Below are 25,951 nucleotides of genomic sequence, written 5' to 3' on the forward strand. Positions count from 1 at the left end.
GCCCTCTATACCCATCTTACCCATGTAACTTTTAAAACTTTTACCCACCTCTACTACTGCCTCTGGCATCTATTAATTAATTACTTATTCTTCAATTGTATCACAATTAAGGTTGCCTATTTGGCTAATCTGGTTTAGCTAATCAGAGGTGGCACGATGACACAGTGGTTAGCACTGCTGCCTCACAACGCCAGGGACCCAGTTTTGATTCCCAGCTTGGATCACTGTCTGTGCGGAGTCTGCATGTTCTCCCCTTGTAGAACATAGAACATAGAACATTACAGCGCAGTACAGGCCCTTCGGCCCTCGGTGTTGCGCCGACCAGTGGAACCAATCTAAAGCCCCTCTAATCTACACTATTCCAATATCATCCATATGTTTATCCAATAACCATTTGAATGCTCTTAATGTTGACGAGTCCACTACTGCTGCAGGCAGGGCATTCCATGCCCTTACTACTCTCTGAGTAAAGAACCTACCTCTGACATAGGAACATAGAAACATAGAAAGACTACAGCACAAACAGGCCCTTCGGCCCACAAGTTGTGCCGACCACATCCCTACCTTCTAGACCTACCTATAACCCTCCATCCTATTAAGCTCCATGTACTCATGTCCTATAACATCTGTCCGATATCTCTCACCCCTCAATTTAAAGCTATGTCCCCTCGTGCTAGCCATCACCATCCGAGGAAAAAGGCTCTCACTATCCACCCTATCTAATCCTCTGATCATCTTGTAAGCCTCTATTAAGTCACCTCTTAACCTTCTTCTCTCTAACGAAAACAACCTCAAGCCCCTCAGCCTTTCCTCATTCGATTTTCCCACCATACCAGGCAACATCCTGGTAAATCTCCTCTGCACCCTTTCCAACACTTCCACACCTTTCCTATAATACGGCAACCAGAACTGTACGCAATAATACGGCGACCAGAACTGTACGCAATAAATACGGCGACCAGAACTGTACGCAATAATATGGCGACCAGAGCTGTACGCAATTAATACGGCAGCCAGAACTGTCTTCTTGGGTTTCCTCTGGGTGCTCCAGTTTTTTCCCACATTCCAAAAGACGTGCTGGTTAGGTACATTGGCTACATTAAATTCTCCCTCAGTGTACCCGAACAGGTGCCGGAGTATGGCGACTTGGAGATTTTCACAGTAACCTCATAACAATGTAAGCCTACTTGTGGCACAAATAAATAAACTTTAATTGGCTGGTTTTCAACAGTATTGGTTTAGTTTGGGCGGCACGGTAAGCACAATGGTTAGCACTGCTGCTTCACAGCTCCAGGGACCTGGGTTCGATTCCCGGCTTGGGTCACTGTCTGTGTGGAGTTTGCACATTCTCCTCGTGTCTGTGTGGGTTTCCTCCGGGTGCTCCGGTTTCCTCCCACAGTCCAAAGATGTGCGGGTTAGGTTGATTGGCCATGCTAAAAATTGCCCCTTAGTGTCCTGAGATGCGTAGGTTAGAGGGATTAGTGGGTAAAATATGTCGGGATATGGGGGTAGGGCCTGGGTGGGATTGTGGTCGGTGCAGACCCGATGGGCCGAATGGCCTATTTCTGTACTGTAGGGTTTCTATGATTTCTATGAAATGGCTTACATCAGTTTTAGCTGAAAATGTTTAAGAACATGAGCTTCAAGTTTCTACATGTCCAGGTGTCAGTAAGAGTGACCACCGCACAGTCCTTGTGGAGATGAAGTCCTGCCTCCACATTGAGAATAACCTCCATCGTATTGTGTGGCACTATCACCATGCTAAATGGGACAGACTATGAACAGATCTAGCAATTCAACAACACTGGGCATCCATGAGGCGCTGTGGGCTCCGGCACAATCTGCAACCTTGTGGCCTGGCATATCCCCCACTCAACCATTACCATCAAGCCAGAGGATCAACCCTGGTTCAATGGAGAGTGCAGGAGGGCATGCCAGGAGCAGCACCAGGCATACCTAAAAATGAAGTGTCAACCTGGTGAAGCTACCAGATAGAACTATTTGCATGCCAAAGAGCATAAACAGCAAGTGATAGACCGTTAAGCGATCCCACAACCAACGGATCAGATCTAAGCTCTGCCGTCCTGCCACATCCAGTCGTGAATGGTGGTGGACAATGAAACAACTCACTGGAGGAGGAGGTTCCACAAATATCCCCATCCTCAATGATGGAGAAGCCCAGCACATCAGTGCAAAAGATAAGGCTGAAGTATTTGCAGCAATCTTCAGGCAGAAATGCCATCTCAGCCTCCTCCAGTGGTCCCAGCATCTCAGAAGCTAGTCTCCAGCCAATTCAATTCACTTCACTTAATATCAAGAAATGGTTGGAGGCACTGGATACTGCAAAGGCAATGGGCCCTAATAACATTCCGGCAATAGTACTGAAGACTTGTGCCCCAGAACATTCCATTCCTCTCGCCAAGTTATTCCAGTACAGTTTCAACACTGGCATTTACCCAACAAGGTGGAAAATTGCTCAGGTATATCCTGTACACAAAAAACAGGAGAAATCCAACCTACCAATTACTGCCCAATCAGTCTACTCTCGATCATCAGTAAAGTGATGGAAGGGGTCATCAACAGTGTTATCAAGCAGCACCTGCTCAGCAATACCCTGCTCAGTGACGCCCAGTTTGTATTTCGCCAGGCTCGCTCAGCTCTTGACCTCATTACAGCCTTGGTTCAAACATGGACAAAAGAGCTAAATTCCAGAGTTGAGATGAGAGTGACAGCCCTTGATATCAAGGCTGCATTCAACCGAGTGTGACATCAAGGAGCACTAGCAAAACTGGAATCAATGGGTATCAGGGAGCAAACTCTCAGCTGGTTGGAGTCATGCCTGGCACATAGGAAGATGGTGTGGATGGTCAGTCATCTCAGCTCCAAGACATCTCTTCAGGAGTCCCTCAGGGTTGTGTCCTCGGCCCAACCATCTTCAGCCGCTTCATCAATGACTTTCCCTCCGTCATAAGGTCAGAAGTGGGGATGTTCTGTTCAGCACTATTTGTGACTCCTCAGACACTGGAGCAATCCATAATGAAATGCAACAAGATCTGGACAATATCCAGGCTTGGGCTTACAAGTAGTAAGTAACATTCACGCCAGGCAATGACTATCACCAATAAGAGACACTCTAACCACCGGTCCTTGACATTCAGTGGTGTTATCATCACTGAATTCCCCCATTGTCAACATCCTTGGGATTACCATTGACCAGAAACTCCACTGGACTCACCACATAAACACAGTGACTACAAGAGCAGGCCAGAGGCTAGGAATACTGCAGCGAGAAACTCGCAATTATCATAAAATCCCTACAGTGCAGAAAAAGGCCATTCGGCCCATTGAGTCTGCACCAAGCACAAACCCACCCAGGCCATATCCTTGTAACCCCACACATTTACCCTGTTAATCTCCCTGATACTAAGGGGCAATTTAGCATGGCCAATCAACCTAGCCTTCACATCTTTGGACTGTGGGAGGAAACCGGAGCACCCAGAGGAACCCCACGCAGACACGGGGAGAACGTGCAAACTCCACACTGACAGTCAGGATGGGGAGGGGGCCAGAAAGGACAGGAACAGGGAATGCTCCATATATCCCATAAAGAGACAGGCATTACTGGGACCCATGTGGATACCCATCGCCGCATCTTTTATTTGGAGGAAGTGAGATGAGTTGAAGGAGAAATTGTTGAATGAGAGAACAAGTTCAGTCAGATGGAGGAGTGTGGTGGTTGGTGGGATTGTTCAGACCTCTGTTCAAGGAAGAAGCTTAGAGATCTGAGGCCATCCTGGTGGGGAATGGAGGTGTAGAGATTGGACATATATGGTGAGGAGGAGGCAGTTTGGTGTAGGGCATTGGAGGAATCATGGATGTTGGTGGAAAGGGACTGGACAAGAGGAGAAACAATGGAGTCAAGTTGGGAAGAAATTAGTTCAGTGAGGCAGGAACAGGCCGACATGATGGGTCCTCCCTGTTTGTGGATTTTGGGAAGGAGTAGAAGTGAGATGTCCAGAGTTGAGAGACTATGAGGTTGGAACCTGTGCAAGGAAGATCTCCCGGGAAGATGAGGTCCTTACTTTTTATTTATTTATTAGTGTCACAAGTAAGCTTACATTAACACTGAGATGGAGTTACTGTAAAAATTCAGGACTTGATTGGCCTGAAAACAGTGGCTTGATGGTGGTGGGGTCATTGTCCAGTGGAAAATAGGAGGAAGCCTTGGAGTCTTGGCGGTCAGCCTCTGCGAGGTAGAGGTCAGTACACCGGATAACAACAGCTCCACCCTTGTCGATGGGTTTGATGACAAAGTTAGGATCGGACCTGAGAGAGCAAAGTATAGCAAGTACAGAAGGCGACAGATTAGAGTGGGTGAGAGGAGCGGAGAAATTGAGATGGCTGATGACATGCAGACAGTTCTCAATTAAAAGATCAAGAGCAGGTAAGAGGCCAGAGGAAGGGTCCAAGTGGAGTGAGAATGCTGGCGGTGGGTGAAAGGATCTGCTGAAGCGGGATTGGGGGGGAGGGGGGGGGGGGGGGGGGGCAGACTCCTACCCAAAGAAGTGAGCATGGAGACGAAGGCGGTGGAAGAAGAGTTCAGCATTATGTTGAGTCCGAAATTCATTGAGGTGAGAATATAAGTGTATAAAGCCAAGTCCTCCTTTGCTGAGTACAGCATGAACAGCCTCGGAGAGGGAAAGGTCAGAGGGTATGGTGAAAACATGGCAAGTGCTGGGGTTAGGAGGTATGGGATCCAAGGGATGAAATGGGGAGGAGTGTCCTGGATGGGTGTTGGTATTGATGAGTTGTTCGAACTTGTGTTCCTTAACACCTGAAAGGAAAATAAACAGTTTCTTGTTAAGTGTATGCATATGGCCACTGTTATACAAATTTAATTTAAACACCTTCCAAGCATTCCAGTTTAATGAGACAAACAAGGACAGTAATTCAATTATTTCTTTATTTAACACTTCTAGTCCCAACTCAAACATCAACAGTTGCAACTCATTAACTCTTTACTGAACTTTAACTCTAACTGAACATCAACTTTCAACTGAACTTTAACTCTTAAACTGCACTTTAACTGAACATCAATTTTAACGATTTAATTGAAAATAGATACTACTGAGTTTAGGAAGACCTTGGCCAAGAAATATCCTCAATGTAGAATCAATCTTCTTCTCTCTGAAGCATTCTTCAGGGTACAAGCTTTGTTGCGATGGTTGGTCTCTTGGAGTTATTGCTGCCAAACAAAGAATTCACATGTCTTTTATCCACAATTCTCCACTTGCTTTCGGAAGATTCTCTGTCATCCAGCCAACTGTGTAACCAGAAATCGATCACATGACTCAAACATCCAGTGAACCTACTTTTGAACGAAGCCATGATGCTTAACTCATTTTTCATGCCCCATACATAGCAGCCATTAAAATCAGAGCCACAATGTCTCAGTTACTGTAAACAACTTCCCTGATAAGCTGCAGAGCTGGGCTGAGAGGTGGCAAATGGAGTTTAATGCGGAAAAGTGTGAGGTGATTCACTTTGGAAGGAGTAACAGGAATACAGAGTACTGGGCTAATGGTAAGATACTTGGTAGTGTGGATGAACAGAGGGATCTGGGTGTCCATGTGCATAGATCCCTGAAAGTTGGCACCCAGGTTGATAGGGTTGTTAAGAAGGCGTACGGTGTGTTAGCTTTTATTGGTAGAGGGATTGAGTTTCGGAGCCAGGAGGTCATGCTGCAACTGTACAAAACTCTGGTGCGGCCGCATTTGGAGTATTGCGTACAGTTCTGGTCGCCGTATTATAGGAAAGATGTGGAAGTATTGGAAAGGGTGCAGAGGAGATTTACCAAGATGTTGCCTGGTATGGTGGGAACGTCATATGAGGAAAGGCTGAGGGGCTTGAGGTTGTTTTTGTTAGAGAGAAGAAGGTTAAGAGGTGACTTAATAGAGGCATACAAGATGATCAGAGGATTAGATAGGGTGGATAGTGAGAGCCTTTTTCCTCGGATGGTGATGGCTAGCACGAGGGGACATAGCTTTAAATTGAGGGGTGAGAGATATAGGACAGATGTGAGAGGTAGGTTCTTTACTCAGAGAGTAGTAAGGGCGTGGAATGCCCTGCCTGCAGCAGTAGTGGACTCAACAACATTAAGAGCATTCAAATGGTTATTGGATAAACATATGGATGATATTGGAATAGTGTAGATTAGAGGGGCTTTAGATTGATTCCACTGGTCGGCACAACATCGAGGGCCGAAGGGCCTGTACTGCGCTGTAATGTTCTATGTTCTTTGTTCTATGATATGACCAACGCAAGAAGCTTCAGATCACAGCTCCCAGACCAGAGCCTCTTTAGGACCTGTATCTGGTTTTAATCAATAAGTTGACCAAAATTCCCAGCATGCCTAGCTCTCAGCCAGAATAGCCATTTTAAAGTCACTATTGCAATTATTGTTGCAGTCGTTCTTACTCCGTCCACACCATGCATGGCACTGAGTGTGGATCTCAGGAAGCAGCGAGAACAGCAGTCAGAGGAATGTTGTATGTCCTGGAGATACCTGTAATCCTGGGAGAGCTTGGAAGATATAGAGACCTATAAGATAAAGAAGGGGCTGGATAGGGTAGAGGTGAAGAGATTCTTTCCACTTAGAAAGGAAGCTAGAACTAGAGGGCACAGCCTCAAAATAAAGGGGGGTCAGTTTAGGACAGAGTTGAGGAGGAACTTCTTCTCTCAGAGGGTGGTGAATCTCTGGAATTCTCTGCCCACTGAAGTGGTGGAGGCTACCTCGTTGAATATGTTTAAATCACGGATAGATGAATTCCTGATCGGTAAGGGAATTAGGGGTTATAGGGATCAGGCGGGTAAGTGGAACTGAGCCACTTCAGATCAGCCATGATCTTATTGAATGGCGGGGCAGGCTCGAGGGGCTAGATGGCCTACTCCTGCTCCTATTTCTTATGTTCTTATGTTCTTAAGATGAGGGATGGAACTTCAGTTGGAATCTACGTGGAATGAGACGGTGACAGTCGCTGAAGAAGGAAATATGGCTGTGAAAGCACGTTTTGGTAAACATCTTGCCGAACACGAGGAGAGAAATGGAAAGCAATGAAGGCGGACAGGGTAAAAGAAAAACACGGAAATTCTATCAGAGAGAAGGGCAGTACTTTTTCAGTGAAGGCATTCCTGGAAGAGAAGTGGCAGTGAGTTAAACAGTAAGAAATAGGCAAAATATTGCAGAGCTGGAATCTGAAACAAAAACAGAAAATCTCAGCTGATCTGACAGCATCTGTGGAGAGAGAATAGAGCAAACGTTTAGAGTCTGGATGACCCTTCGTCAGAGCTAAAGACAAGTAAAATAGGGCAAGATTTATATTATGAAGGGGATGTGGGGCTGTAATTAGACTCTAATCAATTGGTCTTGAAGAGACTCACACATGTCAGATGTGGATTTACCCTCAATTCACGTTCTTCAATTTTTGCCCAATTCGGTTATAGTTGGCCTTCCCCCACTTTAACACCTTGACTTAAGGACCACTGTTGTCTTTATCCATTAGTATTTGAAAACTTACAGAATTATGGTCACTATTTCCAAAATGCTCCCCCCACCCCACCCCACTGAAACTTTGATGACCTGGCTAGGTTCATTCCCCAATACCAGGTCCAGGTCCCTTGTTGGACTGTTTCAAAAAACCCTCCTGGACACACCTAACAAATTGCTCCCCATCCTACGCCGCCCGCCACCACCACCCCCACCCCCCCCCCCCCCCCCCACACTAAGGGAATCTCAGTCAAAATGGGGGATGTTAAAATCACCCACCACGATAACCCTGTTATTTTAAAATCTTACCAGAATCTGATTACATATCTATTCCTCTATCTCCCATTGGAAGCTGGGAGGTCTGTAGAACAATCCCAGCATTGTGATTGCAGCATTCCTGTTCCTCAGCTCTACCCGTATTGCCCCACTGCAAGATTCCTCCAAGACGTCCTCCCTCAATATAGGTGTTATATGCTCCCTTACCAGTAATCCCCCAGCTCTTTTGCTTCCTCTTCTGTCTCATCTAAAACATCGCTATCCCGTAACGTTTAGCTGCCAATCCTGTCCCACTTTCAACCATGTCTTTGATAGCAACAACATCATAAATCCAGGCATTAATCCAGACTCTAAGTTCATTCATTTTAAGTTAAACTTCTTGCATTGAAGCAAATACAGTCTAGGCCTCAAGTCCTGCTGAGCTCAGCAACCTCTCCCTGATTGCACTTCCTCTTAGCCATATTTGCTTTAGTTTCAAGCTCTTCCCCAGTCTCTTGTACTTACTGACCTGTTGCTCTGGTTCCCAAACCCCTCCACACTGGTTTAAACCCTCCTGAGCAACACTAGCAATCCTCTCTGCCAGGATTTTGGTGCGCCTCCAGTTTAGGTGCAACCCGTCCTTCTTGTACAGGTCCCGCCTTCCCTGGAAGTCATCCCAATGATCCACATATCTGAAGCCCTCCCCGCTACACTAGCTCTTTAGCCACGTGTTCAACTGTACTATCTCTCTGTTTCTAGCCTCAGTAGCACGGGGAGTAATCCTGAGGTAGAATCTATGATTCTACGCTATCTTAGAGGTCCTGTTTCTTAGCTTACTACCTAACTCCCTGAATTGTTGTTGCAGGACCTTGTCATTCTTCCTGCTGATGTCATTTGTGCCAATGCGGACAATGACATCTGTCTGTTTACCCTCCTGTTTCAGGATGTCCCTTACCTGCTCAGATATATCCATGACGCTGGCACCAGGCAGGCAATGTACCATCCTGGAGTCTCTCTCACGGCCACAGAGCATCTATCTGTGCTTCTGACTATTGAATCCCCAATTACTATTGCTCTACTATGCTTTGTCCCTCCCCTCTGTACAGCAGGGCCAATCGTGTTGCCACTGCTCTGGCTGCTGCTGTCACCTGATGGACCATTCCCCCTCATCAATATCTAAAATGGAATACTTGTTTAACAGGGGGATAGCCGCACGGGACTCCAGCACTGATTGCCTGCCCCATCTAGCAGTCATCCATCTATCTTCCTGTACCTTGGGTGTGACTACGCCACTATAATTCTAACTTGGGTGGCACGGTGGCACAGTGGTTAGTAGTGCTTCCTCACAGCACCAGGGACCCGGGTTCAATTCCGGCACACTGCCTGTGTGGAGTTTGCATGTCCTCCCCGTGTCTGTGTGGATTTCCTCTGGCTGCTCTGGTTTCCTCCCATACTCCAAAGATGTGCAGGTTGATTGGCCTTGTTAAATTGCCCTTTAGTGTCAGGGGGACTAGCAGGGTAAATACATGGGGTTACAGGGATAGGGCCTGGGTGAGATTGTCGTCGGTGCAGGCATGATGGGCCGAATTTAAAGTTAAAGTTTATTAGTCACAAGCAAGGCTTACATTAACACTGCAATGAAGTTACTGTGAAATTCCCCTAGTCGCCACATTACGGCGCCTGTTTGGGTCAATGCACCTAACTAGCACGTCTTTCAGAATGTGGGAGTAAACCGGAGCACCCGGAGGAAACCCACGCATAGGGAGAACGTGCAAACTCCACACAGACAGTGACCCAAGCTGGGAATTGAACCCGGGTCCCTGGCGCTGTGAGGCAACAGTGCTAACCAATGTGCTACTGTGCCACATCCTTCTGCACTGTAGGGATTCTACGATTCTATCTATGACGCTCTCCGCTATTTGTGTGCTCCTTAGTGTCTCCAATTGCTGCTCAAACCAATCCATTTGTTCAATGAGAAGCTGAAGCTGGTTACACTTCCTGCAGATATAATTATCAGGGGCGCTCTCAGCGTCCATGTTTGACCACATCTCGCAGGCGGAACACACAAATCCACCAACTGACATGACAAACCCTTTATTGGCTGTTTAGCTTACAACTTAAGTTTTAATTAGCTACCTAATTAGCCTCCTAAGGGGAGGTGATGAATGACCTAGTGGTATTATCACTAGACTATTAATCCATAAACTCATATTCTGGGGACCCAGGTTCGAATCCTCCCATAGCAGATGGTGGATTTTGAATTCAATTTAAAAAAATATGGAATTAAGAATCTCCTGATGACCATGAAACCATTGTTGATTGTCCTTTAGGGAAGGAAATTTGCCATCCTTACCTGGTCTGGCCTACATGTGACTCCAGAGCCACCCTCAACTGCCCTCGGGCAACTAGGGACGGACAACAAATGCTGGCCAGCCAGCGATGTGCATGTCCCACAAGTGAATTAAAAAAATTATTACTTTCTAATAAATTGGCCCCCTGACCTATTTGCTATCTGTACCACCCCGTACTAACCAGAAGATGAACTAACTATACTAACTCTTTAGAAAGACTGAGACGCACTTACCCTGTACTGCAGTGAGGTTCCTTCTCCTGTAGCACCAAGGGAGTAAACGGGTTAAGAAAAAATAGCACCTGACCAGCACTCACCAATCAGAAGCCCTGCTCCTTTTTCACCCTGTGACATTAACCAGGTTGTTCAGCCAGGATGCTCCTCTGCTTCCCCGGAATGGATGGTTTGAGCGCTTGGAGTTCCATGGCCCCTGTCTGGCTCAAGTGTTGCAAACTGGGGAGTGCATGCTCAGTGGGCTGAAGGGCCTCAATCGCACAGCACAATTCTCAGCGCCTCTATGCATATGGTTAGGGTACAGTAATCCTGTGGGGAGAGAATCACGTACAGATTAATCACAGCTGTGGTGTGCAATGATATTTATTGGTGAAACTAACAGTAGGATAACATTAAGTGGTAATATTTAACAGTGCAATTAAATAGGTGTGCGTGATTTTAAACCGTGCCTATTTTCCCAAGCCTAACTACTGCAGTCCTTCACCCGTACCCTCTTGGTGACCCTACAACCTCTTACTATTACGAGGCCTATTGCTGCCTCTAGGTAGCCCCACAGGATGCACTCCAGAGGTTGTGTTCTGCGCACTGTGGCCTGTGATTCCCTCGTCGGGCATCCCCTGGGGAGCTGAGACCAGGAGGGCTCCGGCTGACTTTTGGGTGACACTGATGTAGCCTTGCCACCTGTTCATCCTGCTCCCAGTGATACTCCGGTAGCAGGAAGGACAGGTTCAAAAGGTTTGGGACGTCTCCTTGCTGGAATGCCCTGGCATTGGCTCCAGCCCTTCCTCCTCTCTCGGGGTGCCCATTGGCTGAGGACACTCCATGGGATAGCAGAGCAGCTGGCATGATTTTTCGGCTATCTACAATGTATTAATTAAAGAATCTTTAATGGGGTATTTAGTTCACCCATTTTATGTTTCGCTCTTGATTTTTAGGCAAGATACAGAGAAGCGAGAGAGCAAAGAAAAGCAAAGCTTGATCTAGCACATCGATACATTATTGAGGTCTTGGCTCAAAGACTGCACCTGGAGAAAAGTGTTGTTGAAGAATTCATTTTGGATTCACTCTCTGTAAGTTATTGTGTCGTAGTCAATTACTGCTTGGAGACCATTAAGCCCAGAAATGTCTATGCTGGCTCTCCGTGGCATAATCCAGTCAGTACCACTCTCCCGCCCTGAGTGTTTATTTTCTTAAAGTACATATCCAAAACAAGCTTCAAATCATGCATGCACTGTAGGCTTAAATGTTAACTTATGTTCCCTCATCTTTGTACAATCAACTAATGAAAACAGTTTTTCCTTGTCTACCTTATTCAAACTTGTGACAATCTTATATACTTCTCAGATCTCCCCTCTACTTCCTTTTCTCCAAAGGGACCAATCCCAGTTTTTCCAACGAACCTCATCAGAAAAATCCCCAATTGGATTCTGGTAAAACAGCTCTGCACCCTCTTGAGGATCCCCAATCTTGAATTTGTGGTGACCAAGACTGGACACACAGCCTGAGATATAATCTAACCAGAGTTTTTAGAAAGGTTCAGTATAACTCCCTTGCTTTTGAACTTGATACCATCGCATTCCCTTTATCAACCTTCTCTGTTCATCAAAAATCAGTTAGATTGATCAAACATGATCTGCCTTTTACAAATCTATGCTGACTCTCCTTAATGAACTCAACCTCGTTAAGAACCTGTTAATTTGTCCCTGATTGTTATTTCTAAACTCTTACAACTATTGATGTTAAACTAACTAACCTGTTGTTGCTAGGATTGTCTTTGAGTCCCTTTTGAATAAGGGTTTTATGTTTGCCACTTTTTATAATCCTTTGGCACTGTTGTGGGAAATGTACCACCGAGTCAGGCTTGAAGGTTTCAAGAATACAGTTTTATTTTAACGAAGCTTCGTGGAGACAAGGCATTAATAAGCAGCAAACCTTCCCTCAATGAGACAATAGGAGCGATCCATCTTTATACCCTTTATACAATAGATGGACCGGACATCTATCCATTATCACATCATTGTAATCAAGTCGGTGATCGATCGTTAACACATCGTTATAGACAAATACAGACATAAGCATGTTAACATCACATTGTTCTATGAATGGATACATTTCCTTCGTCAGTGACCATCAATGGTTTTAGTTTCGGTCTATTCATACAGTAATTTACAGTAATTGGTTTTCCTGCAGTTATGTATTCTCGATCCCACCTGTAGCTAATCTCTTTACCCAACCCTATTGTCCTTATCCTCAAGAGTGCCTCAAGCCCTGGCTGGCTTCCTGCAGGATCTGATTCCTGCATGTTTAACTTTAAATAGCTGTCTGTCTTTTATGTTTGAATCTCAAGTGGCTGTCTGTACTAAACGTCAGTGCCTGTTTAATGTCTCTTTCCCAGCTGACTGTTTATGTGCCAGGCAGTCATTTTTTAAAGTGTACTCATCTGTATATTTTTCCCCACTTCAGCACCTCGAGAAGGTTAGATGATTTTGGCAAACCCTTCTACTATTTCAACCCCTACTTTCTTCAGCAACCTGGTATGCAATCCATCCAAGCCAGGTGACTTTATCCACCCTAACTATTGACGTCCTTTTCTGGTATTTTTTCCCTTGAATTTTCACCCAGTCTGTTGATCCTACTACTTTTTTTTAAATAGAAACCTTACAGTGCAGAAAGAGGCCATTTGGCCCATCTAGTCTGTACCGAACACAATCCCACCCAGACCCTACCCCCATACCCCTACATATTAACCCGCTAATCCCTCGAACCTACACATCTCAGTACACTAAGGGGCAATTTTAGCATGGCCAATCAACCTAACCCGCACATCTTTGGACTGTGGGAGGAAACCGGAACACCCGGAGGAAACCCACACAGACACGAGGAGAATGTGCAAACTCCACACAGACTGTGACCCAAGCCGGGAATCGAACCCAGGTCACTGGAGCTGTGAAGCAGCAGTGCTAACCACTGTGCTACCGTGCCGCCCTACTATCTCTGCTTCTGCCAATACTTGTCAGATTCCTTCTCCTTGGTAAACTCTACAAAAGTACTCATTATGTAAGTATTCTAGCTTTGGCATGTGCCAGTAAACATATATAACTTTCTTTGTCCATAGTTTTTAAAGTTTATTTATTAGTGTCACAAGTAGGCTTACATTAACACTGCAATGAAGTTACTGTAAAAAAAATCGCTTAGTTGCCACACTTCGGCGCCTGTTCAGTTACACTGAAGGAGAATTTAGCATGACCAATGCACCTAATCAGCATGTCTTTCAGACAGTGGGAGGAAACCGGAGCACCCGGAGGAAACCCATGCAGGCACGGGGAGAATATGCAGACTCTGCACAGACAGTGACCCAAGTCGGGAATTGAACCCGGATCCCTGGCTCTGTGAGACAACAGTGCTAACCAATATGCACCTGATTAACGTTTATGTGCTGGTAGAAAGTTTTTGTTTCTCTTTTATGTTCCCTGTTATTTTATTCTCATTTTCTGCCGTTGCCAATCTTATTTTCCTCTTCAACTCCTCTCCTCTAACTTGTCACTTGAAGAAGTCAGCTGACATCTGCCCTCTATTTTTGTTTAATCAATTTTTTTATCTTCATCATTCAAGAATCTTGTTTTTAATTTCCCCATCTTTTGTCCTTGTTGGAATGTACCCAGCTTGTACCTGAAGCATCTTTTCCTGAAAATGCACCCATTGTTAGACATAGAACATAGAACAGTACAGCACAGAACAGGCCCTTCGGCCCACGATGTTGTGCCGAGCTTTATCTGAAACCAAGATCAAGCTATCCCACTCCCTATCATCCTGGTGTGCTCCATGTGCCTATCCAATAACCGCTTAAATGTTCCTAAAGTGTCTGACTCCACTATCACTGCAGGCAGTCCATTCCACACCCCAACCACTCTCTGCGTAAAGAACCTACCTCTGATATCCTTCCTGTATCTCCCACCACGAACCCTATAGTTATGCCCCCTTGTAATAGCTCCATCCACCCGAGGAAATAGTCTTTGAACGTTCACTCTATCTATCCCCTTCATCATTTTATAAACCTCTATTAAGTCTCTCCTCAACCTCCTCCACTCCAGAGAGAACAGTTACAGTTCTTCATGTAAGGCTTTGATTTAATTTTGTCTTGGCTAAATCCTTCTTATTTGTAATAACTCCACAGAGGGGAAAGTCCTGTCACCAAGCTACTTTATTTACATCATACATCTGTACATAGCCAGCTCTCCAGTTGCTCCCCTGCTGAATGCAGGCTGGGAGACTGACACACATGCTTTAAATAGGGAGCATGAGATTCCCTGATTTAATTATCAATTAGGACTCATCAGGTAGGTTTTTCGGCTCTGTGGCTGCCTGAAGCAGCGGAAATAAACACTTCATAGTCATAACAAGGACTCATCAGGTATTTCTTTCGACACCAATCAAGTAAACGAACTCAAATTAACTTAGGGACAAAGTAAAAGGGGCGGCTCCCCAAAAGGAAGGGGGGAACAGCCCGAACCAAAATCAAAGTCGAAAGAAAACTTAAAACGTCAAACCAAAAGGTGATTATCAGGGTCGATAATACACCCCAGCCCCTGCGGCGCCCAGCGGTCGCGGAAGGCGTCAACCGCGCCCGTGGACACCGCATGCTCCCTCTCCAGAGACACCTGGCCGCGAATGTAGCCGCGGTAGAGGGGCAGACAGTCGGGATGGACGGCCCCGTCGATCGCCCGCTGCCTGGACCTATTGATGGCGCGTCTCGCCTGGCCCAGGAGCAGGTTCACGAGGAGGTCGGCATCCCGACCCGCCCCTCTCCGCACCAGGTGCCCGTAGATCAGGAGCGTGGGACTGAAGTGCAAACAAAACATCAGTAAGAGGTGTTTGAGGAAACCAAAAAGGGTGTGCAGCCTAAAACACAGAACGTAGACATGGTCCACGGACTCCACGAGGCCACAGAAAGGGCAGTCTCGGGAGCCCGTGTACCGGAAAAACCTACGGTTGCACGGCACTGCTGCGTGCAGCACCCTCCACCCCAGGTCCCCGAGATAATTGGGGGAGATCCCTCCGTAGAGGGACCTCCACTGGGGACCTCCGCCGCCCGGTGGCAACAAGGCCCGCCAAGGTGTATCCGGGCGACGGGCGAGGACGCGGTAGTGAAAGGTGTGCAGCAGCAGCCCGTACAGGAAACGCCTCCGCGCGGTGGAAAAGGGCACGGAGGGCATTTCCGCGAGGCGGCACACGCAGTGGGGCACCTGACCCGGGGGGGGAGGTCTAGGCTTCGGGCCAATGTGGAATTCCGTCCAAGCAGGGGAACGCTCGGGCGGGATCCCACCGCACGCCTGCGCCGCCTCCAGACCGCGTGCGCACTCGGGGCCGAGCACGACCGTCCTAAGGTCTCGGATGGCTTTGGCCGCGCGCCAGACGGCCACCCCCGCGCACTCAGCCAGCACGTGGGGGCTCATCCAGCCCGCTCCTCCGCCATCCAGCACGTCCCCGATCCTGGTCACCCCGGCGTCCACGGCCCTCCTCTCCGCCAGCCACCTGAAGTCGTAAGGCTGGAGGTGCGGATTCCTGAGCAGCGGCTCTCGCACGAGAGCCGCTACTCCTGACGGGGGTGAGCTGCGTCGCGAGGCGACCGTGTTCCAGACCGTGAGGAGGTCCTGGTAAAAGACGGGCAACTCCCGCAGGGAGGTGGGAATACGCCCCAGGTTGATGTGCAGGAGCTGCACGTCGTAATTGAGGCCGTGCAAGTGGCGGAAAAAATACGTCGCCATCGCACGCCATCGTGGAGGAGGCTCGACGTAAAGGTATCGCTGCAGGGTCTGGAGGCGGAAGGTCGCTAGCTGCGTGCGGAGGCACACCAGACCTTGTCCGCCCTCCTCAATCGGGAGATGCAGCACCTCGGCAGCGACCCAGTGCAGTCGGTTGTCCCAGAAAAACCGCACGAGGGCTTTCTGCATATCGGTGACAAAGCCAGGGGGAGGGGTCAAAGTGACCAGCCGGTACCACAGCATGGAGGCGACCAGCTGGTTTATGACGAGAACTCGCGCCCTGTAGGACAGCACTCGGAGCAGTCCTGTCCAGCGACCCAGGCGGGCGGAGACTTTGGCCTCCAACTCCCGCCAGTTCGCCGGCCAGGATTCCTCGGCTGGGCAGAGATGGACCCCCAGGTAGAGGAGGTTGGTCCTGCTCCAGGTGAAAGGCCTGAGCTCCTCCGGAAGGGGGTCCGTCTCCCACGGACCGACCAGGAGTCCGGAGCACTTGGCCCAGTTGATCCTGGCGGAGGACGCGGCGGAGTACACCGCCTGGCATTCTCGCATCCTCCGCAGGTCAGCCGGGTCCGTGAACACGAGGAGCACGTCGTCGGCGTAAGCAGACAGGACCACCCCTACGTCCGGGCCGCGCAGAGTCAAACCCGACAACCTCCTCCGCAAGAGGCGCAGGAATGGCTCCACGCACACGGAATAAAGTTGGCCGGACAAGGGGCAGCCCTGCCGTACTCCTCTCCCAAAGCGAAGGGGCGCCGTCAGGGACCCGTTAACCTTAATCAGACACTCTGCGGCAGAGTAGAGTAATCGGATCCGGGCGACAAACTGCGTCCCGAACCCGAATGCCCGCAGAGTCACGAGCAAATACTCGTGCTCCACCCTGTCGAACGCCTTCTCCTGATCTAAGGACAAGAAGGCGCTCGACAGACCAGCCCTCTGGGAATGGTGGATCAGGTCCCGGACCAGATGGAGGTTATCGTGAATCGATCGGCCCGGGACCGTGTAGGACTGGTCAGGGTGGATCATGTGGTCCAACACGGACCCAAGGCGTGAGGCTAATGCCCTGGCAAAGATTTTATAATCCGTGCTGAGGAGGGAGACCGGGCGCCAGTTTTTAAGGCACCGGAGATCCCCCTTCTTTGGCAGCAGGGCAATGACGGCCCTGCGCCACGAAAGGGGCATCTCCCCGGTGGCGTTGCTCTCCTCCAGGACCCCCGCGTAGTCGCCCCCCAGGACGTCCCAGAACGCCCTGAAGAACTCTACCGTCAGCCCGTCCAGCCCCGGGGCCTTGCCCCGACCGAGGCCATTGAGGGCGCCGGCCAGCCCGGCCACGGCGATGGGGGCCTCGAGCTTGCCGACGCCCTCCGGGCTGACTTGCAGAAGGTCCTCCCACAGAAGTCTGCGGGCATCCTAGCTGGACGGATCCGGAGAGAAGAGGGAGGTGTAATAATCCCGGGCGATGGCCCGGATGCCCTCCGGATCCGAGACGGGGGAACCGTCGTCGGCCAGCAGCGTAAGGAGCTGCTGACGGTTAGCCCGCCCTTTTTCCAGCGAGTAGAAGAAGGGGGAGCCGCGGTCCAGGTCCACCCGGAACTGGAGCCGCGACCTCACGTACGTGCCGCGGGACCCGACCAGTTGCAGGTCCCGCAGCGCGCCCTTCTTCTCCCTGTACTCTAGCCGCAGGGCCGGGTCCGCGTCGGGCTGACTGAGACGTGCCTCCAGGTCGAAAAGCTCCTTCTCCAACTCCTCGAGCCTGGATTTCCGCCTCCTCGTCGACCCCCTCGCGTACTCCTGACAGAAGGTCCGGACGTGAGTCTTGCCCACGTCCCACCATAGCCTCAAGGAGGGGAAGCCTCCCCGCTTCCTTCTCCAGCCGGCCCAGAATCGACGGAACGAGTCCAGAAAGCGCTCGTCCTCCAGCAGCGTGTTGTTGAAATGCCAATACGCGGACCCCCCCGGACGCAAGACGGAACAAACTCCGCCCACACCAGGTGGTGGTCCGTGCACGGCACCTGCCGCATGGAGGCCGACGACACGCCGGACATGTGCGCCCTCGAAACATAAAGGCGGTCGATTCTGGACGCTCCGCCTCCAGGCTTCACGAAATTGAAAGCTCTGGAGCCAGGATGGAGATTCTCCAGATGTCCACCAAGTCGCGGGTCCTGAGCAGGCCCCGCAACTTCACCACCGCCGGGGTGCGCAGCCAAGGGCCGGTACGGTCCCATGCCTCGAGGGTGCAGTTGAAATCCCACCCGAGGATGATGCATTCACCCCCCGCGATGGTGTCGAGATGAGCGGACACTTCCTCGTAGAAGGTCGTTTGCTGCGGTCATGCGGTCGGGGCATAGACGTTCAGCAAGTGAATGACTGTGGTAAACCACTGTTAAGCTTATTGCCTGTGTGTGTGTGACATGCCTGGGCATGCCCCTGCTGGCCCTGCCTGAGACTCCTCCCCCGCTGGTCCAGGTATAAAGGTGACTGCTCCCCACCCCCTTGCCTCAGTCTCTGGACCAGTTCATCAGTATGGGTGTGCTCCAAGTCTTTTGCGAAGAAAAGCCTATTTGTTCTTGCATACAAACTAGTCTTTGCTTGATTGATAGTGCATCAATGACCACGCTCCCCTTACGGACCATCAAGTGCAGCAACCGGCCTGGCACCGGCTCCTTGACCCCCAAGATCTCCGGCTGACAAGATAGCCACCGCGCTAGAAGCGAGCGTGAGGTGGCTCATGTAGACCCCCCCCCCCCCCCCCCGCCACTCCAGGAGCCATCGGGTTTCGTCTCCCGGAATGGTATGGGTTTCTTGCAGGAAACACACCGCATACTTCCCGTCACGGAGGACCGAGACATTCTGGAACCTGTGGAGTGGCTCGCTGCTGCCATTAACATTGAGGCTGGCTATAGTCACCTTCATGTCAGTAGCATTGTGCCACCGTCACCACTCATCTAAGTGCGTGGGGGAGCGCTGGCGCAAGACGCGCCAGTCCACTCACTCCCCCGTGAGCCCGTCGAGGAACTCCTGTACCCGACGCCGCCCTCTTTCAGTCAGGTCTGACAGCGGCCTGGGAGCAGGCCTGCGTGTACCGGACGAGCAGCGCCAGGCCCGACCAACGGTTGAGGGCTAGTCAGACGCTGTCAGGGCGGATAGGATGGTCATTGATAAAGACCCTGAGTTCCCCAGAGGGGATGAGGGGCGACTCAGTGAAGGGCACGAGGGAGTCCCCTGCCTCGCTCCAGGTGGACCCTGAAACAATCCCCGTGCCCACCACCGAGCAGCTTACCTCCTCGGGGCCGTCGCCCTTCAACTCCGAGTCCCCCGCTGCAGGGCATACGCCGGGCGGCACGGAGCCACCAACTAGTCCTAACTCCCCCCCGATCCCACCCCCAGGATCGGCGGAGGAGGGGTTCCCCCCGGGCTCTTCCCCCTGGGTTTGTGTGTCCGTGGGCGACAGCGGCTCAGTCTCCCGTTCTGCCCCAGAAGCCTGGGCACCCCCAGGGCCGAAGAGTCCTCCGGCCCGAGGTCGGGGACGCCCAGCATCAGAGGTCGGGACAGAGAGGGGGGGCCTTCCTCGCCACCGTCGCCCAGGGACCCAAACATCGGGGTGCTGCCGCAGTCCCCCAGCAGTTCTAAAAAGAACTCCTCAGTGGTGCTAAAATGCACCGGATGGAATGAGACCATGGGGGCCCCGCTCCCACCCGGCCACGGGGAGCTCCGCTTGGGGGACTGCGACAGCACGTTCTTCTCCCTGCTCTTTGCCTTGCCCCCGACTTTGGGGCAAGGCACGAAGTCGGGTGGGGGCGGGGCAGGTGATGGTGTGAGTCGGGAGAGGGGCGTAGGCGCCACGACCTCTGAGCTAGGGGAGGGGGTGTGGGGAGTCCCGTTCCCCCTCCCCTGAGGTGTGGTGCCTCTTCCTGAGGGGCAACCCCTTGGCAGGGGATGCCCCTCGCAACCTGCCCCCCTCCTTCCTGCCCCGCCCCTTGGCCTTCGCATTTCTCTCCCCGGGAGGCGTAACATCCGCCGGCTCGGGGTCGCGTACCCCCCCATAGGGCGCGCACCAGCGACGCCGGGCCCAGCACAGTACACAGAGGCACCCACGGGCCCGGTAGATGTTTTCAGACGGGGGCCGGAGGTGGATTTTGTCCCCGAGCCGGCAGCTGGGGTGACTGGGGTGGTGGGGGTCAGGGTTCCGTTCCCCCCCCCCTTGGTCTTGCCTTTTCCCTTTCCCAGGATCTTCTGGCCTCACGGAGGCTCCACTCGCCCCCCCCCCCGCCGGCAGCCAAGGTGGCAGCTGCTGCCGGCGTGGCCTCCCCTTGTGGGGGGCCAGGTGGTACTTCGTTAGAGGGAGAGCGGGCTGCGGTGCCAGCTGCGGCCGCGTTGGATTGGGGTTCGGCGGCCTTGGAGGTGGGGAAGTTCTTTCGAATATGCCCCGCCTCCTTACATGCGTGGCACCACACACCGTCCGTGGACCAGAAGACCCGGTAGGTAGTCCCTTTGAAGGGGACATTAAAGCCCCCTTCCAGGCACTCCTCCCGGGCCAGGCGGACATATACCTGGTGCCGGAAGGAGTACACGTGCCGGAGGGTTTGATCATGGAGGCCGAGCAGGACCGGTGTCACCCTGGACCTGACCTCCACCAGTAGATGGAGGTGGGGGAGGAGGAGCTCCACGGGGATGAAGGGCGGGATGTTCGAGATGACCAATCGATGGGCGGTGGCCTCCAGGGGGTCCACCGCCAAGAACGCCCCGCCCACCGTGAGCCCCTTTTCCAGGGTGAGGTGGACCGCCCGCTCGGCCTTCAAAAAGAATACGGCCTTGCCGTACATCTTAGAGGCTGCTACAATGGCTGAGGGGCCGACAACCCCAGCCATTGCCTGGACGCACGCCTCTATGGTCATGTTGTGGTGAGCGTAGCACTTTACCCTGAGTTGTTTTGTTAGGAGCTTAAAAGGTGGCAGGGCCTTGGGAGCAGTGGGGGCCCTGGCTGCCGCCACACCCGCATAGGTGGGCCTAAACGGCCCTGCCACTGGCGACGGTGTCGTGGTCGCCATGATGTTCATACCTGGTGCTACGCCCACCCCGAGACTGCCCAGATGTACGGCAGGGCGTATTTGTCGGGGTGTCTCTGTGGGGAAGGGGGGGGGGGTGCAGGGAGGGATGGGTGGTGGGCCTCTCTGGCCTTTATGGTCAGGTGCAGAGAGGGAAGGGATTATGGGTGTGGTGGCTGAGGGTGCGGAGGGGAGGGGGGGTGCGGGGGGCTGGTGGTGGGTGGGTGTCTCTGCCCAGGAGCCAGAAGGGGCCGAGAAGGAATGAGGGAGGGTGGGGTAGGCGGGGAGGACGAGGGACAGGGCACCGAGGAGGGCTGGTGCCCCAGTCAGGAGGACGGAGGGGGGGTTGCCGGTGTTGGGGGCAGCAGCAGCAGGTGGGTGGGAGGACTTCAAATCTTCAGCCCTGTGGGCCAATACTGAGAAGTCCAGGGTGTCTTCACCCCCCACCCCTGTAGATGGAAAAGAGAGTTCGCTGTCTTGTCTTCCCCCCACTCCCTCTCAGGCACAGACCTTCGATGTTTGGGGGCACCAGCCCAACAACCCAGTCTTGTGATGTGATTTGGTCTGTCTGTGGTCGGTTTGTTCCTCCGTCTTGCAGCTGGAACACTGTCTCTCTTGCTCTCCCTCTCCCTCTGAAGGAGAGAGCACCTTCCAGTGGCTGGAGATTCAGGGCGATGGCTCCTTCTTCCTTCTGGTTGGAATGTCCACGATGATGAAAAGACCCTTCCACCACTCAGCTTCCTGGACTCGCAGTAGCAGCAACAGCAAGAAGAATCCACTCTGGACACACATCTGCACACAGCCAGCTCAGAAGGTGCGACCTGCTGAATGCAGGCTGGGAGACTGACACACATGCTTTAAATAGGGAGCATGAGATTCCCTGATTTAATCATCAATTAGGACTCATCAGGTCGGTTTTTCGGCTCTGTGGCTGCCTGAAGCAGCGGAAATAAACACTTCATAATCATAACAAGGACTCATCAGGTACTTCATACTCTCGCAAGCCAACCTCATTAGCCTGGCTGAAGTCATCACATTATTGCATTGAAATTAGCCCTCTTCCAATTTAGACATTCTACTTTATATGGTTCCTTGTTTTTCTCCATTACTGATCTGGATCTTATGGTTATTGCTGTTAGCCATGGTCTTCCACAGATGCTTGGTGCACTTCATTTCCAAACACCAGATCCAGAAATGTCTCCTTTCTAGCTGAGCCGAGAACATAACTGTTGAAGGGAGTTCTCCTGAATATGTTTCAGAAATATCTTTCCCTCCTCATCCTTTAACATTATTCGAGTTGACATTTGGGTGACTAAAGAACCCACAGTATCACCACTCTATAATCTATGCACATCTCTGTGATTTCTCTTCAGATTTGGTCCTTATTATTGGAGGTCGATGGAATGCCCAGCACTGTGATCAGATTGTATTTTTTTCTCAGTTCCAACACAATGGATTCTGTTTTTGCTTGCTCAAGGACATTCTCTTTTCCAACATAACAATGACTACCCTAATTGATACTGTCTCCCCACCCTCTTTGTTTCCTTCTTGACTTTTTTTCTGAACACTTAACGCTCTTGAAAGTTAAGAGAACATTTGTCAACATTTTTAATACAGAATTGGATTTTGCCACAACATTATATTTCCATGTGAATGTGTGAAGCTTGTCAGCCTTATTCATTATGCCTGCACATTTACATACATGCATTATAATTGTGGGGAAATTAAGACCTCACACTGAATTTTTATAAAGTAAATATGTCCACATGGCTATTTCTAAACCTTTGAAGATTTGGCATAAACCTTTTTAAAACAGCTGGCTGAAGTTATACCTGTTTGTGACTGCCAAGCAAAACGAGCTACCATGGCAGTAACAAAGAAACTTACATTTGCTATCTTTGAAGATGGGCATTAACAACCATTTCCCATGCTTCCTGACCCCAGCCCTTCGGCCATGCAAACCAAATACAAGGAAAACTATACAAATGCAGTTTGTGTTTCAGAACCCAGAATAACCAACCAGTGTCTACCTGTCTGCAAGGACAAAGGGCCCTGCAAGGGGATAATCATGAGCACTTTTAATCTGCATATAGACTTGAAACATCATATGGGCAATTAGTTTCTTAGAGCAGCATGTTCTGGAGCCAATTAGCGAGAAGGCTATACTAGGCCTGGTATTATGTAATGAGTTGGGATTACTTAATGATCTCATAGCGAAGGCACCTCTAGGTAGAGGGATTGACTTCATTCGTTGCGGCAAAGAGCACGAGGCCTGATGGCAGTGATGCCTGCCAGGGTTTGGGACAGCTGCTCGGAGCTTGAGAGGATCTTGCAGTGAGAAGGGTGGACCCAGTCGCTGTTGTCAGTGTAAGTATCAATGTCAAAAGCAATAGAATGAAGGAGGTTTTGCATGGCAGGAATGAGGATCTAGGCATCAAATTAAGAAGCAGAGCCTCAAAGGTCATAATCTCCGGATTACTACATGACTCCTGCCTGGTGATTGTCAAGCGGCAGGAATGTTCCCTTCCTGTCGGGGAACGCTTCAACAGTCAAGGGCATTCAGCCTCTGATCTTCAGGTAAACGTTCTCCAAGACGGCCTTCACGTCACACGACAATGCAGAATCACTAAGCAGAAACTGATAGCCAAGTTCTGCACAATGAGGACGGCCTCAACAGGGATCTTGGGTTCATGTCACACTATCTGTAACCCCCCACGACTTGCCTGGGCTTGCAAAGTCTCACGACCTGTCCTGGCTGGAGACCATTCACACCTCTTTAACCTGTGCTTAACTCTCTCTCCACCCTTATTGTCTGTACCTGTAAAGACTTGGTTACCTGATAAAACTTGCATTCCAACCATTATCTTGTAATTGAGTTTGTGTCTATACATGCCCTTTTTGTGAAACAAATCCTGCACTCATGTGATGAAGGAGCAATGCTCCGAAAGCTTGTGCTATCAAATAAACCTGCTGGACTTTAACCTGGTGTTGTGAGACTACTTACTGTGCCTACCCCAGTCCAACGCTGGCAACTCCACATCATGGCTAAATCTGAATGCATGCAGCATTCAAGACAAAATAGATGAACTGAGAGCACATATTAAAATAAGTAAGTATGATTTGTTAGCCATTATGGAGACATGACTGCAATGACATGGATTTGGACCCAACTATTTGAGGGTACAGTGTATTGAAGAAGGATAGGAAGTGAGGAAAAGATTGAGTACAGTTAATTGGTATTGGTGTAAGGGACTGAGAAAAATGGGGATTTGTGGGGAAGACATTTACAAGTGTTCTTTGTCTTTTGTGGGTTTCAGTGTCCTGTTTGCTGAACAGGATGCTGTTTGTTGAGTGATGTGGGCTGGGCCAATCGGATTGCTCTGGGGGCGGTGAGAAAAAAAGAGGCGCCAGGAAGTGAAGCAGCTGCGGAGGAAGGCAGGGAGTGTGCAGAGAGAGATAGCCACGTTTTGAAGAGGAGCTTTTCCCAGGCAGTGAGAATTCGGTTTGGAGTGAGAGGCAGCCAGGCGTTCTCCTGCCTGTTCTTTTCATGACTGCCGAGGAGCACAGCCTTCAGCGCACTGGACCTGCGTTGCTGCACGGATAGCTCGCGGCACCTCTGCCTCCTACAGCATCATCTTCCACACCTGTGTCTCTTCTGGACTGTGTGTGTGTCGTGAGTAACTGGTGGGGACTGTACAATCCAACTGGAACAGTATCTACAAGTGTGTTACTGAGAACGAGTTTCCCCATGTGTGCACCAACGGATGGGCCCCAACAGTTATAGATCAGAGCTCACTGTTTTATGTCTGTTAATTATATTTGTTATTAAATTTATTTTTGATATTCCGATTACAGTACTGACATTTATGGGTAAACAGGGAATTAGCCAAATCAACATCAACCGCTAGGAATTCGGGATCCTGTTGATTGAATATTTAAATAGTAGCCCCATATAGTGGTCAGCAGGGGGTTACATTTTTGGAGGCACCGCTGAGATCATTCCTGTTTACCAGACAGGTCAAATAAATGTTTTCTTTCCTCTTTTCGTCAGTCAGTAACAGTTAACCCAGTAATTACAACAGGAAAGGTTTTTTTACAGTGTTAGTAACTCACTTAAGACAATGGATTTTTCTCAGGCTGCTGACTGGAGCCGCCAAAAGAATATCAGTCTTTCTAGTGGCATATTACTGAGCAATGTGCCAATAGATACTAGTGAGGAGACCATTGCTCGGGTCTTAAACACAGTGGAAGTCTTTGGTCGCACCAAGATTTGTGGTCGCCGTGGGGATTCTACCGGCACACAGATGTTCATACTAGTGGAGACTAGCATTGATTTAACCCCTGACACTGTACCTCCAGATGTAGGTATTGAAGGAGAAGCTGGGCCATGGGCTGTGCATACGCTAGAAAGCTTGGACACACAGGATGCTGTTCCTGAAGAGGACGCTTTCCATACAAAGCTGTTGTTACTATTACAACAGGAAGGCAAGTCAATGGAGGATTTTCAGGCCATAGTATCAGAAAACCAAGCTCCCAAAGTAGATGTGAACATGGATTTAGTGACTGCTATTGGCAAACTGGTGGACAAGTGCAACCAAGTGTCTACCGATGGGCCTTGCTACAGAAAGCTGAGACTGTTTTCAGGACTGAAACCTGTACCCCCAGGTGAGGAAGAATATGATGCCTGGATGGAGCAGGCTACCCAGATGATCAGTGAGTGGCAATACACTGACGCCGCCAAGAGACAGCGTATAGTGGAGAG

General features: G+C 50.2%; 1 protein-coding gene across 1 annotated transcript in view; it reads left to right on the forward strand.

Moving 5' to 3' along the window:
* Positions 1-4,571: 4,571 nt before the first annotated feature.
* LOC144493945 (dynein axonemal heavy chain 8-like) overlaps positions 4,572-25,951 on the forward strand; it is a 1,745,965-nt gene continuing 1,724,585 nt past the window's right edge. Inside the window, exons 1-3 of the mRNA XM_078213522.1 lie at positions 4,572-4,631; positions 8,667-8,792; positions 11,321-11,455. Of these exons, the coding sequence (XP_078069648.1) occupies positions 4,572-4,631; positions 8,667-8,792; positions 11,321-11,455 (321 nt within the window). The remainder of the gene's footprint in view (positions 4,632-8,666; positions 8,793-11,320; positions 11,456-25,951) is intronic.

The sequence above is a fragment of the Mustelus asterias genome, chromosome 5, assembly GCF_964213995.1.
Source record: "Mustelus asterias chromosome 5, sMusAst1.hap1.1, whole genome shotgun sequence".
NCBI lineage: Eukaryota > Metazoa > Chordata > Chondrichthyes > Carcharhiniformes > Triakidae > Mustelus > Mustelus asterias.